Raw genomic sequence first — 14940 nt, 5'->3', positions numbered from 1 at the left:
CTGACAGAGGATCCACAACACCACTCCGCCCTGCTTGTTGCAGTACCACATGGTGGTGGTGGTGGTGTCTGTGAACACCGGCACTACCTTCCGCTTGAGTGAGGGAAGAAATGCTTTTAATGCTAGCTTGATTGCACAGAGCTCCAAAAGGCTGATGTGGAGCCCAGACTCTGCTGGAGAACAGATACCTCTGATGTCCAACTCTCCCAGTTGGCTGCCCCAGGGCAGATGCGACCCATCTGTCACTCCTGTCAGATCTGTTTGGGGGAAGAGAAAGGGATCAGTCTCTGACCCAATCATGGTTCGTTAGCCACCACTGCAGATCTTGTGCAGTTCCCTCAGCGATCTGGACCATGTCAGAGATTCCCCTGATGTTGCACTGACCCCCTGACCTTTGGCTGCCTGACCAACAGGGTCTGTGGGTAGTGCATCCTCAGGCACAGAAAGGCTGGGAAGCTTGTGTGTTGCTGTGGCTTGGAGGATATAGATTTGGCTGTAAGCCTCCATCCGTGGCCACAAAAGAAGAGGAGTGAATTGGGGTGACAAGGGGCTATGGAAAAGCCCACATACCTGGCCATAGCTCCACTTTCCTCAAAGCGCTCCACCAGCGCTAAATCCACCTTGTCACCTACGAGAGAACAGCCATAAAAAGGCATGTCCATAAGCGATGCCTGGACATCCGCATTAAAAAAAAAACAGTTGTCCTCAACCAGGCGTTGCTTCATAAAGCCACCACTGACAAAACCGAGCTGTCCAGGAAGCTGGTGGTTTCCAGTCTACATCTTACCGTGAATTTATCTACGTCTCTCTCCCCGACAGAAGCAGCCTGGGATAGTATGACCTGGGTCTCTGGAACCACTGGCAGCACCTGCGCAACCGTATCCCACAGAGCGTGGGAATGGCGGCCCAAAAGGCATGCAGTATTCACAGACCACAGTGCTAGGCTGGTGGAAGAAAACATCTTCTTACCCAAGTTGTCTAGCCTCTTGGATTCCCGATGCAGTGGTGCAGTTGGGAATGCACCAGGAATTACGTGGGAAGTGGCAGCTTCGACCACAAAGCTTGCGGTGGCAATGGGCAGTGGGAGGGAGTTAGGGTCCTCGGGGGTGGTGGAGTGGTGGTAGCAGGCAATCATTCTGTTTACAGGAGCCTCATGTATTCAGCTTAGGCCAGGTCTCAAGCAGGACATCAGTAAGAGCCTCATTAAACGGGATAAACAGTTTTGAGGGGTGCATTCACGGTTGAAACACTTCTGTCAAGACATTCTTTTTAACTACCAGAGGGCAAACTAAGGTCCAGGACCTCGGCCACCATCCTCACCACCACTGCAAATGATGCTCCCCCCTTCCTCTGTAGCCATGGTAAGAGGAGAAAGCATGCCAGTATCTGGAGAGGTGTCCAGTCTGCTGGTGTCCACCAAATCCTCACACATGTCCATGCTAATGTCAGAAGGCTGCCATTCTTCAGGGTCCAGTGAACCCTTCCAGTCCTCCCCCCAGTCTTAGCCCATAAGAATATGGCTCAGGCGCCAGACTGGAAGGCATGGCTCCAGTGGGTGCCAGCATTAAACGATGCTCCTCCAGCTCAGTGTTTGAGTCAGGTATCAGAATGGGGATTGCGCCGGGAGCACTGATATCGGCGCCGGGCAAGGTTGAGGTGGCACGACTGGTACCGGTCCTAACCCAATTATCGATCCAAGGGAGCAGACTAGCACCAGAGCCACTGGTGTGGATCCAGTAGAGGCCCCTCCCGATCCTGTGGGCCCCAAAGGCACACCAGTAGGAACAGGCTGCCCAAGTATGAGGTGCATGGCATCATGAAATTATTTTACTTAGCGGGGGTCGCTCTGGCTCCCGGAAACTTGGGGATGTGCAGGCACTACCCACGCACTGACTGTTGCAGAGCCAGGCCTCAAATGTCAACACTCTCTCGTCTTGTCGGCCGACAGACGAGGCGAAGACGAACATCTCTTCAACGACCACTTCTTGCCGTGGGACTTAACTGTGATAAAGATATCAGGCTCCCCAACCGCTCCCAGGACTTCATCTTGACCGGGATCTAGATATCGAGGCCTTACACTTTCAGCCATCAGGAGCTTGAGGAAGTGCTCCCTCCAAGCCTTTGGGTTTATGGAGCAGCAATCCGAGCAGGCCTTAGGATTGTGGTCGAGCTTGAGGCACCAAAGGAATAGAACAGGCAGGTCAGTGACCGTACAGTGAAAGGCACCACAGGGCTTAAAGCCGGCCTTCCGAGATGACATCCCTATCACACCAGGAGAAAAAAACCTCAAAAAGGCTGACAAAAAGTCGAAAAGTCTTACAATTTGACTAAGAGGTAGCTGTTCTCAAGATCTGTGCTGACTGGTGTGGAAAGAAAAGAACTGACATCAGTGCGCTGGGGTTGCACCTATATAGGTACCGCACATGTCATGCAGAATGATGCCACCTACCGGCGTGCAGTAGAACTGCTCATGAAAAATTTTCATCATCCAGTATCAAAACCCAGGGTTAATTCTAAGGTGAGGAATCTGCGGCTAGAAGTACCCATCAGATAATATCCCCAGGTGCCAGGCAGAATCCAAAGATTTTTTTTCCTCACACACCAGTATGCAGCATCATGAAGCTCAGCGTGAACTCCATCCTGCCTAGAAGTGATGAAAGAGCCACACATTACCCATAGCCCTGAGCACTGACCTCAGTTTCTTTACAAACGCTCTCTTTGTCACTGGACGCAGAGCCACTGGTTAATCAATTTGTGAAGTGAGGTGATCTCTAAAATGGGACTTTTTTTTTTTTTTTAAAAGGAGACAGGAATCCATTCCATTAAAAGGGGAGGTATCAACTTTCTGAGTAACCAACATAAGGTTACCAAAGTAACTTACTCTGATGGAAACTTCCAACTGCAGGTTCCTCAACTTGTGAGCAGATATCAAGCTGATGGGTTTGTGGAATGGCTCAAATCAAAAAGGTCCGAAGCACCAAACAGGCAAAATGCGCATCCTGCCAGACCTGGCTATCAAGGCAGTAGAGCTTTGTAAACATGTGAATTGATGCTCATCTTGCACCTGATAGGTATCCAGGATAAACACTGTATTACAGTGCAGAGATAGCAGCCTTGGTCCTGCTAGAATAAGACTTCAAGCCGGAGGCTGCTATTTAGTCAACACATATCAGATTTCAATACAGAGGACTATCCACCTTGAAATATTTTTTTTCCTGTACTGCCTTACCCTATTTTGCTTCTGCGAACCCACAGAGAGTTGATCATCCATTCAATGGTCTTGGTGCAATCTACATAAAAGCTCTAAGCTCCTTTGAGATATGGGGAGCAAAGAATACCAGAAAGGTAGTGGACTGTCCAACATTTTAAAGGGCTCAACCTTCTTCCAAGGGTGTACACCATTTTGGTGGTGTGACGCCTGGCTGCCAAGCATACATTTCAGACTTTGGGCGGTGAAGGTGGAGACTGGACAGGTTCAAGGGGAGAGCCCTCCCCTGCTGCTGTGACAGAAGATCCTCCCAAAGGGGCAGTCTGACTGGAGGACTGATGGCCATGCTCAGCAGCTCGGTATACCAGACTGGAGCACGGTGAACTAAAAGTACACATGGTCTACCGAGAACTGCAAGTAACATCTGTGGGCAGCCAGGATGGGAATAAGGGAAGTAAGCGTCCTGCAAGTACAATGCTAGCATCCAGTCTCCTGGGTACAGGGCAGATAAAACCTGAGCTAGAGCGAGCACTCTGAACTTTTCCTTCCTGAGGAAGAGATTGAGGGTCTAAAGGCCTAGGATAGGGCAGAGAACCTGGTCCTTTTTGGGCACCAGAAAGTGGCAGGAATAGCAACCACGACCTACTTCTGGCACGGGAACCCTCTCTCTGGCCTTCTTAGCCAAGTGAGCTGTAACCTCCTCTCTGAGATTTGCCAAGTGATCCTCTGTCATCCAATCGTAAGATGGTGGCATGGATGGAGGGGTAGTCTCAAAGAGGAAGGAGTAACTCCTTTGGACTAACAGCAAAACCCACCTGTCTGACAAGATGGATTGGCAGCAAAGCAGGTGATGATGAATCCTTTCCTCGACTGTTCCTTGGTAGGGGAGAGTCAGACTAGGAAGGTTTGGAGGCAACTACAAAGGTGGGGCGGCAGCAGACTGGCCAGAGCGATGGATCCCTGTACCATGAGGTCGATGGATCCCATGTCCTTAGTCATGCAGATGCTGGGCAGCATACGCAGCCCGGTCAGGAACTGACATAGTTGGGTGCCCCTTCCATACCCGCGAAAGGAGGCGAAAAGCAGATTGAGGGGGACAAGGGGCTGCTGGCCGTACCATGAGAATCCTTGATATGCTCGAGCACAGTCTGCTTTCTCTACGACGAGATGGGTGACATCAAAGGGCATGTCCTTAACATAGGACATTCCAAGAAAAGCCAGATGTCCTCAACCATGTATGGCGCCTCAGGGCCAATGTTGATGCAACCGCTCTGCCTAGCGACTCAGTGGTGTCCAGTCCATACTGGATCATGAACTTTGCTGCGTCTGTCCCATCAGCAACTAACTTGGGAGAGTACAGCCCGGGCCTCCTCTTGGACATGTGGCAGCACCTGCGCAACCATTATCCCACAGTGTATGGGAATAACAGCACAAAAGCCATGCAGTGTTCACAGACAGCAATGCAAGGCTGGTGGAAGAAAACTACTTCCCATGAGGGTCCAGCCTTTTGGATTCCCTATACGGAGGTGCTGAAGAGAATGCACCATGGGAGGTGGAGGCTTGGATAACTATGCTCTCAGGGGTGGGGCTGCTGTGTCACAAAATGTGGGTTGCCCGGAGCAGGGAGATGGCAGAGGGAATTTGTCCTGTTCACAGGAGCCCCTGTGCTGGGTTTGGACCAGGGACTCAGTAGGACATCTGTAAGGGCTTCAATACATGGGAGCAGGTGTTTGGAGGATCAGGGCTAAACTGTGAACCCCAAAGCAGCCCTGGCAAATTATGGCAGACTAGCAACCATGGGGTACATAGCAAGGGAGCCTGACCAGTACAATGGGTTTGGGGCTCCCTCCCCCTCCCCCCAACAAAATTTGGGGAAAACAGCAAAAAAAAAATTGCATTCTACAACACATTTGTCATTATATATTGTACTGTATTAGTTTTTAAAGCATATTAAATGATGAACTTACAGTGCACCAGGATACGCAAATCTTTATTGGGGCTCTTCAATGATTCCCTCACCATCACCTTCTAACCGTGCATCTCATCTCTCCATAGCCCCTCTCTCACATGTATTGCATTTTATTGATAGTGCCTCTTACCAGAGTACGATGTTGGAGCACTTTACTTCACACACATATACACAGAGATACTTAATCATACATGTGTAAATCAGTGTATAGAAACAGTTATATAAGACAAAGGGGACTAGACGGTGTAGGATTCACATAGCATCCATAATGGTAGGCATATTTTAAGAAAGCTTGGCCTGGGGAAGCATAAACTCAGGATTCAGAACGTAAAAGTGGTTAGGGTTAACTTTACTAATAACTATTTATTTATACCCAAACAAATCCTTTTTGGAAAAATTAGGATGATCAAAGACTGGGGAAAAACATACCATTCTAACCTGTACCATGCAGTTTGCATGAAGCTCTGATGGCAGTTCATAGCTCACTATGCTAGATTATGCCTGTAACTTATGAACTGCACAGTAACAAAAGGATCTCTGTGACAAAAGCAGTATCCCATTGAGCTAAGCACATAAAATACTGTTCTGTGATCTGCATACTACACGTTCTTTGCAGCAGGCATATGAACCCTTTGCACTACCTTAGAGGAGTAAAAAAATGCCACTAGACAAAAAATTGCTCTCCAAAGGTACAATAATCACCAGCGTTATCTTGGTACTTTTACTGTTCCCAGAAAACTGTTGAATATACAAGGAACTCTGCAGTGCATTTAAAGGTGCTGCACTGCTACAAAACTGTCCCACCAGTAACAAAAGCACCCCTCCACCCTCCCAGGGAAATGCACGATGCCCGGTACAGCCAATCAGGCCTTGCAGAGGATGAAGCTCGAGGCTGATCCTGACTGCCTCCGAAGGCAATTAAAGGTCCAGTACCTCGGCTGCTCTTCGCACCACCATTGAATATGAAGCTCCCTTCTCCGTAGCCATGTTAGGGGGAGAAAGCATGCCAGCATCTGGAGAAGTGGGCAGTCCTCTGGCTTCACCAAAGTCTGTACGCCAGTCCATAGTGTCTTGGAGCTGGTATTCTGAAGGGTCCAGCGACCCCTCCCATTCCTCACCGTACCCTAGCCAAAAGGAAAGGGGCTCAGGATCTGACATAGAAGGCAAGGCTCCTGTCCTCGTCAGAATTGCACGACGCCCACCTGACTCCATGTAGGAGTCTGCAATAAGAATGGGGATGGGTCCGCTCAGGGGCATGGTCTGCGCCAGGAGCGTCTGGACCGGTGTTAGGGAAGGTCGAGGTGGTATGACCGGCGTCGGTCCAGATCTAGGTAAGGATCCATTGGTGCCCCACAGAGCCGGGGCTGAAGCTGCTAGCCCAGAACCTGAAGGGGCCCCTTCTGACTCAGCAGGGCCCGAAGATGCACCAGAGGTTTCGGACTGCTCATAAATAAGACGAATGGCCTCAAACTCTTTCAATTCGGATGGGGTCGCACTGACTCCTGGAAACTCAGGGTGGCGTGGAGTCGAGCCGGACGCAGTCTCTGCAGAGGGAGGCCTAGAACAACTCTTCCTTGTCTTGTTGGCTGATGGATGAGGAGAAGTCGAAGAATGCTTTGATGACTTCTTATGCCTCGACTTACCCGATCGTCCCGAGGTCTGGGAGTGGGACTATGACAATGGAAGACTCCACGACTGCTCCCAGGACCTTCCTCTGGACTTGTGTGGAGTCAAGCGTCGGGCTGACATCAGCTTCAGGGACTGCTCCCTCAAAGCCTTCAGATGCATGGCTCGACAATCTGAGCATGACTTCGGGTCGTGGTCACACTCCACTCACCAAAGGCCCACGAGGTGCAGATCCATCACACACATCGTCCTATGACAGGAACGACAGGGCTTAAACCCAGTCTTCCTCGATTACTTCCTCAACGCACCAGGAGTTGAAAACTCGAAAAAAATATTAGACAAAAGTAAAAAAAAAAAGGCCAGTTAAAAAGTGACAAAGGTGTAAATCTCTTCTGATCAGCGCTAGCTGGCGTGTAAAGGTAAGAACTGACACCAGTACATTGAAGTGGTGCCTATACAGGACTTTTGACGTCATATCTGGTGCAGACGATGCGGACGACGGACATGGAGCCAATCGACGCTACCCAACGACGTGCTGGGCTACTGCTAAGAAAATCTTCCAGATCAAGCAGACGCTTTGGGAAAATGCAAAAGGTAAGGAATCTACAACTAGGTGGCTTGGGAGTTGCTGTAGAGGAAGGAAAAAGTGCTGCAGTATTGCTGTCCATGCTGGTGTGAATAGCATCAACAGCCACCACTTCTTCCTCGAAAGGGCTGAGACTGTTGCTGCACCAGCAGGGAAGTTTGACACTGCTAGTAAGCTAGGCCAGTTGAATAGTACCTACACTTTCTACATTGTTGAAGCAACTGTCTTACTGGGGCCAATGCCCAGAAATATCGAGCAATGATGCAACTACCTTTAGAGTCGCTTGAGTGCAGTCAGCCATTTCTCAAAATAGTCTATATTCATTGGATGCCATATCCATATGGGATACCAGGAAAGCCCAGCTGACTGCATCTAGACATGCTTTCTAGGCACTACACCAGTGCCAGTAGCAAAGCCAATGCAGGTGGTAAAGTCAATATCTGCAACTTACACATACTTTGCTATACTCTGCCAGTCCTATATTGTTTGGGCCAGCGAAGTCCTGAGGACCTCTAGAACAGCTGCCAAGATCTTGCTAGCCATGTCCCCTAGGACTGCAGTGTACCTTCTCAGAAGGTACAACACATTCAAACATCATAGGTGAGGAGAATATTTTCTTGTCAAAGACATCAATAGACTTCAGTTTCCTATTCAGTGGGTAAGAAGGAAAGGCATTTGGATTTACTTTACTTGTGGATGCCTGAACCACAAAGCTTTCAGGATTTCAAAAAATCAGCATCACTACAGGCTGGTTTGTGCGATCTGGCCACACGTTGAGTATGGCTTGTACCAAGCGGCCTGAGAGTATCAGTGAAAAGCAGGTTCAATGGTAAAAGTTGCTAAGATGAAGGTGGACTTGGGTGAACAATTTCAGTCAATAAATTGGCTTTGGCTTCTAAATGAGGCAACTGTAAACTTAGCACTTACGCTGCTCTTCACACTACTACAGCAAAAGAGTCACTTTCTTCCATTATTGGACGAAGTTGGTAATCCAGCTCTGTCTCTTGTAAGGTATGTAGCCCACTGGCATTTTTTCAAATCTAAGTGCAGCCCTTCATTAGTGTACAGAGGGAGAGCAGATTGTCTGCCTCCTTTTCATCATAAGTTTTGTGACGGACATTAGACATGCCTTGGACCACATTGGAGTCAGAACAGAATAATGTCTCTAGCTTTTGGCAGTAATGGTGTTGAGAGAGAATCAGAGGATGAAGGTCTGGTTGTATAACCACTGGCTGTACCTTAGTTTTTTCATAGCATGACACAGGACTCGTATGGGCAAAGGCTGGTTCTCGGGCAAAGGCTGGTTCTCAGTCAGAGACCGATGTTGTGATTAAATCTGGCATGGGTCTTCAGGCCGTGGTGGAAGTCTGGACCAACATCAATACTGGCTCAGGAAAGGGACCCCATGGGGACCATCGGCGGAGGACCTGCTGGCAGAAGGCCAATTGGAGGCTGGTGGGATCAGAATGGACATTAAAGAGATGCAGTAGCACCTGGAATATTTGTGGCCTCCTTGAAGGCTGCTATTGTGTGGAAAATATATAGCCACGAAATTCAGGTGAACAAAGACATATTGCGAGACCAGCCCGAGTCAGAAGGCACTGAACCCTTCGAATGTCACACCTGTGACTTCCCCAGACTTCAAGTGGAGGGATTGTTGGTGGGTGAAGGGAAGGGGGGGTTTAGGTAAGGGGTCAAGCCTCGCTTGGCTTCCTTCCTCTCATGGCAGGTTTTCAAATACGACTTACCAGACTACTTCACACCGGAATAGGACATTGTGCTGGACCGATATTGTGACTGCAAGTGGCCTCGTGACTTGGAGTTGGACCTCTATTTTGAACACAACCTCCTCTGCTATGCAGTTTTGCACATTTCCCACCCAGATCACCTTTGGGTGCATGACAGCACACGTCGCACAACTTCGAATCGTGACTGGTGGCCGAGCACCAACTGATGTCAGAGTGCAGGGGTCGAGCTTAGAAGAGGCTCGACTTCATAATTTATAGGGCAGTATGAAATCATTGTGGGGTCATACAGCACCACCCTACCGGTGTGTGTGGAGCACTGCTGAATTTCTGGTGACAGAATATTGTCTGGTAAAGTGAGAAATCTGTAATTAGAAGTATCCATCGGAAAATAAATATGCAGCCCAATTATAAGGCATTTAGAGTAACTGTACTAATAAGAGTACACGCACACATTTATTTTTACAGTGCAAAGGTCATATTCAAATTTATTACCACAAAACAGCAAAACTGACAAGAGCAAAACATATTTTACTGCCGGGCAGTAAACGAGTAATAATTGCTTTATAGAGGCAAACAATTCTCCCAGTCACTGTTATGGTCAATGTGATTTTACCATACAACACAAAATTAACCCCTGGCATCCTGATTTTTATAAATATCTTTTTATTATATAAGTAGTACACCAGCTAAAATACAATGGCATTAAAAATGTGTGCAGATCGCCAGGTTTTGTGCAGACAAAACATCAATAACAGGGTCCTACGTATTTCGACCACAATGTCTAGTTCGCAGATATCAGTCCTTTTCATTTTCTCTTAAAGTACTGTTCTCCATTGCCCTATTACCATACTTGTTAATGTTCATCCAAGAGTAAAAAGGAGCTGTGATGCGAAAGAAGAGTGAATACAAGTCTTTGTATTGAAAAGGAGTCTCTATCATGGCTAGTTCATGAGTGTTTTCTCTCATTTTATTCTCTTGTGGTTATTGGAGAACGATACCAGTATTGAACTCAACCTTGAATGGTCTGCTATTGATTTTCGATTTTCCAATGTACTCCGCTTAAGTAGAAGTCTATTCCTCTCCTGGCATGATTTGCTTAGTTATTGTGCTCAACTTGTCTACTCATGTGAAACATTATTCATAATCAATTACTCGGATTTTCTTTTGCTTAAGACCACTTTACTTTGCCTATTATGGTATAAGACTGGCCCTGGTTTTCAAATTGTTGCAGTGCAATTTCATTTTCTATGCTTCTAGAAAACCTGTGCTATTGCAGTTAAATATGCATTTTATATATATCTTTTAGTCTCATCTTTCAGTTGGGATGTTTTTGTGTTTTTACCATTTTTACGTACCTCACAGTTATTGTAGGGAAAAAAGCCACTTACTCTTTTTGTTAGTCACGTTTCTTAATTTTCTTTGCCTTTATGATGAGCGTATACCTAACGGACTTGTAGAAACTTACATTTTCTGAAGTAAGGATCGGGTTTGGACCCAGATGTCACTTCAGGTCTTTATTCTTATTGAAAGAGGTTGCTTTTTAAAGACATTTGGGATGGATCATACTCAAGAGAGCACAAGCTAACCTTGCAGTGCGCCACGGAAACATTAGCCATTTGTTTGCATTACAAATCACACATTTACTTTTGTCCCGAGCCTTCATATTACAATCTCCTGTCCATATCAGTGCTTTTCTAGTAATAGTTTCCCAAGGCACTTAAAACGTTGCTCTTATTACCAGGATTGTGACACTACAAATTATATCCCTATCATTTATAATAACCAATAAAAGTACCTCAAAAGTCTGTTGATTTCAACTTCGTAGGCGTCCTTTTTCAAGCTGAAAAGAGAGAGCAAAAGTAATATTAAAAAAATCTAAGTAACTTTAAAAGAAATGTGTACGTGGCCGACTTGATGGGGGAAAAGAAAGCTACTGAACTTCCTTTTATATGGATTAAAGTAAACTAATCTGCAAATGTTTATTAAGTGGTATGTTAGGGTAAAATCAGTAAAACACAACTTCATAAACATGAGGAGAAAGGAAATAGTTTTACACAACCCTTGAAAGAATAGGCAGAAGATGCTTTCAGTTTATCCTGCAGAGAATCAGAAGAAACTGAAAAATCAAGACTACTGATGACCACATGACACTCAAGGAAATCAGTAAGACTGCAAGTGGCTCTTACTAGAAACGCACATCACTGAAGTTTGAATTTCAGAAACGTTTTTGCAGCGAGCCAGAATAGATTCTAGGACATCTCTCAGACTTCTAAAATGTGGATGTATGAAAGTACCCTCTTTTTGAGATGTTATCCCCACTTTTTTTTGCCTGCTGTCAGTGTGTTTTACCTGTGTTCACTGGGATCCTGCTAACCAGTACCCCTGTGACTGTCCCCTCTTCCTCTAAATTTGGTTGCTTAGGACTTAGCACACCTCACAATTGGCATGCTGGTGCCCCCATATAAGTCCCTGGTATATGGTACCCAGGGCATATGGGCACCAGGGGTTCCCTATGGGCTGCAGCATCTATTGTCCCACCCCTGGGAGCCCATGCAAAATGTGTCTGCAGGCCTGCCATGGCAGCCTGCGTGAAAAGGTGCATGCACCCTTTCACTACAGGTTACTGTAAGTCACCCCAAAGGGCCGGTACCTGTGTGTGAGGGCACCCCTGCATGAGAAGAAGTGCCCCTACAAACTCCAGCTCTATTACACTGGACTTTGTTTTACCAGTCTACTGGTCACGGATCACTCTACCTGTGTCCAGCTACATAATGGTAACTCCGAACCTGCGAATGTTTGGTATCAAACATGTTGGAATCAAACCCCAAAACTGTTGCCAGTATTGGTTGTATGATTCCATACACGCTGAGGGCCCCTTAGAGGACCCCCAAGCATTGCTCCTACTAGTGTTCTGGGGTTTTCTGCGCCGCCCGTACTGCTGCCACCCTTCAGACAGGTTTCTGCCCTTCTGCTGCTTGACCAGCTCAGGCAGAAGAAGGCAGAACAAAGTATTTACTGTGGGAGAGGGAGGTAACACCAGCTCCCTATGAAATATGTGTTACATGGCTTGGGAGGGCAACTGGTATGCTTTTGAGGGTACATTTGGTGCCCTCCTTGCATCAACCGGTTGTCACCAGTTCCGGGATCCCGGTCCCTGCTGTGGTGTGAAACTGGACAATGGAATGGGGAGTGACCACTCCCCTGTCTATCACCACCCCACAGATGGTGCACAGAGCTCCTCCAGGTGCCTACTTGATTCTGCTATCTTGAATCCAAGGTGGGCAGAGGCCCCTGGGAGCATCTGAGTGGCCAGGCCTTTCACTTTTCACTTTTTTAGTATATGGTCTGGCCCTCCCCCTAGGGCCCTGACTATTTGCTGATGCTTTAACCAATGCCTATTGCTTTCTATGCTATTTCCTGATTGCTAATGTAAATATAATAGTGTGTTTACTTACCTCCAGTTGGGGTATTGCATATACAGTATTTTAGTATTTGTGTTACTGTAATAAAGTACCTTTATTTTTGTAACACTGTGTAGTTCTTTCATGTGTTCAAGTGCTGTGTTACTATAGTGGTATTGCATAAGCTTTGCATGTCTACTAGATACTTCATGGCTGTTTATCCACAGCTACCTCTAGAGAGCCCTGGCTTCCCAGGCACTGCCTACACTTCACTAATAGGGGATACCTGGAACTGGTATAAGGTGATAACACCATAGGTGCTCACCACACACCAGGCCAGCTTTCTAAGGTGGAAACCTGAACTAACCCAACATAAAGCTAAGGGTGCACAGAGGTTCTCCACAGAAACTAACACTGATAGACCCTTAGTAAAATATATTGAAGTGGAAGCCTATGCTTTCACATACATACTTCAAACTGATAATGGCCTACTCCTACTACATGCAACATCAGCAACATCCCATCTTTGTGAACAACTGCAATCTGATAACATTCAACTCTCAGGTCAATTGACACACAAAGTAGTCATTCTGTAAAGAAGGGCTGATGCATTAAGATTTGCCACTGGAAACCTATCTGTTCACTGTCTCCAGATTGAAAACTAATCCATGATCCTCAATTGGTATTACTTAATTTTTTTCATTACATTCAGAATTATTTAGTTCACTCCTCCCCCACCACCTCCTCCACACACAAAAGATCAGAATGCATTACTAACAAGCACTGGCAAAGCCAATCGATATGGGATTGGCCGTCACCCTTCTGCCAAATTCTTGTTTTGTCATGGTTTTTGCAAACATGTATTTTTGAGAATATATTTTTTGGTCTAAAAATATCCACACATTACCATAGTATTCCAGGGCACTGACGTGAACTGCTTTATGTGAGGATGTGTTTCTTATGAAATGCACAGCATTCCATAACTCGCTGTGAAGTCAGCCAATAGTAGAAGTGGGCCGATAAAGTGCCCCTTTATGCATGGGGGAGGAAACATGTGAATGGCACCAAACACATGCTAATGGATGAAGTCTGGCTGAAACCCGCATGAATAACTATGCTATACATATAATTTTAGAAAAATCAAAAGGTCTTTACTGCCACAGACCTTAAAAAAACAAAAAAACAAAAAAAATTCAGAGAAGGAGATAAAGAAAAAAAGAAATAAAGAAAGACAAAGGAAGACCGACAGAATAAGACAAGGAAAGGAAGAAAGACAGAAAGAAAGAAAAATAATGAAAAAAGGCAAAGGAAAAGAAAAAAAGGAAAACAGTTATGGAAAAGAAAGTAAAAAGAGGATAAAAATGCAGAACAGTTTCAAATGGACACAATCTGTATGCTGTGAAATAGTAGCAGTCAGAAATGCAAAACATCCAAGAAAAATTTACAACTGCATTGGCAGGTGATGGGAATCAGACAAAGATGGAATGTCATTCAGAAGTGAAAACAAAATTGATTGGTGGCTGGGGATACGGTGCACACACTTCCAGTATTAATATTCTTGTCTCTACCAAAGTACCTCAGTCCAGAATTCTTCTGGGTGTTCGAAATACAGAATAGCCACCACTTCTTCAGTCAGGGAGTCCAACAAAGAAACAAAAAGGATTTCAGGGACTCCATTTGTTTATTACAGAATAGTACTCGCATACGTCTTATCACAACAAAGCACCCCAACTTGTGATACTCCAAGTGCTGGTGTTGAAGCACTCTCCAGGAAGTTTATACATAGGTGACAGTAAGTTGGATGTTACACTATACATCGCCTTTCGATTTTAGGTGACTGTTTTTATTTCCTGGAGAAGTGTTTGCTAGAATTGAAGTGTGAGCCCTGATGAAGTCTGCAATTATACTGCTGACGTGGATGAAACATGTTGATTTTGATGCTCTTGTGATGGAACCAGGCTTTGATGCAGTTGTGATGGAACTAGTTTGGAGGAAAGTATGAATCCTTGTGTCAAGATATACAAGAATAAACTACTTTTGATGGAAGACTTATGCGTGAACTATTCTTTAATAAACGAGTTGAGTGCTTGAGATCCCTTTTGTTGCTTCAGAAGTGTCCTCTTAACACAAAGGCAACACTAAAGTAATTATAAAGGGAAGGGAACTAGCTTGTATGTGAATGTGCTCCATGTGAGAGCAAAATGCAGTCAGTCAAAGAGAATTTAACCAGCGGCTTCAGTAGGTTGCCCCACACTATATGCTGTAGTGGGCACAAGCAAAATGTAAATTACACAACAACGGACCAATGGATGAAGAGAGGTGGCTGAAAGCCCCTCCATATAAGTATATTATATATATTTTGGTAAAATCAAAAGGTCTTTGCTGTACCAAGACCTAAAAAT

General features: G+C 45.8%; 1 protein-coding gene across 1 annotated transcript in view; it reads right to left on the bottom strand.

Annotated features, from left to right (window-relative positions):
- POMGNT1 (protein O-linked mannose N-acetylglucosaminyltransferase 1 (beta 1,2-)) overlaps positions 1 to 14940 on the bottom strand; it is a 217391-nt gene that overhangs the window by 15973 nt on the left and 186478 nt on the right. The window contains exon 18 of the mRNA XM_069232761.1: positions 10933 to 10977. Within this exon, the coding sequence (XP_069088862.1) occupies positions 10933 to 10977 (45 nt within the window). The remainder of the gene's footprint in view (positions 1 to 10932; positions 10978 to 14940) is intronic.

Source organism: Pleurodeles waltl, chromosome 4_2 (assembly GCF_031143425.1).
Source record: "Pleurodeles waltl isolate 20211129_DDA chromosome 4_2, aPleWal1.hap1.20221129, whole genome shotgun sequence".
NCBI classification, from domain to species: domain Eukaryota; kingdom Metazoa; phylum Chordata; class Amphibia; order Caudata; family Salamandridae; genus Pleurodeles; species Pleurodeles waltl.
The sequence above is the reverse complement of the archived record's forward strand: the minus strand, read 5'-3'. Positions and strand labels throughout refer to the sequence as shown.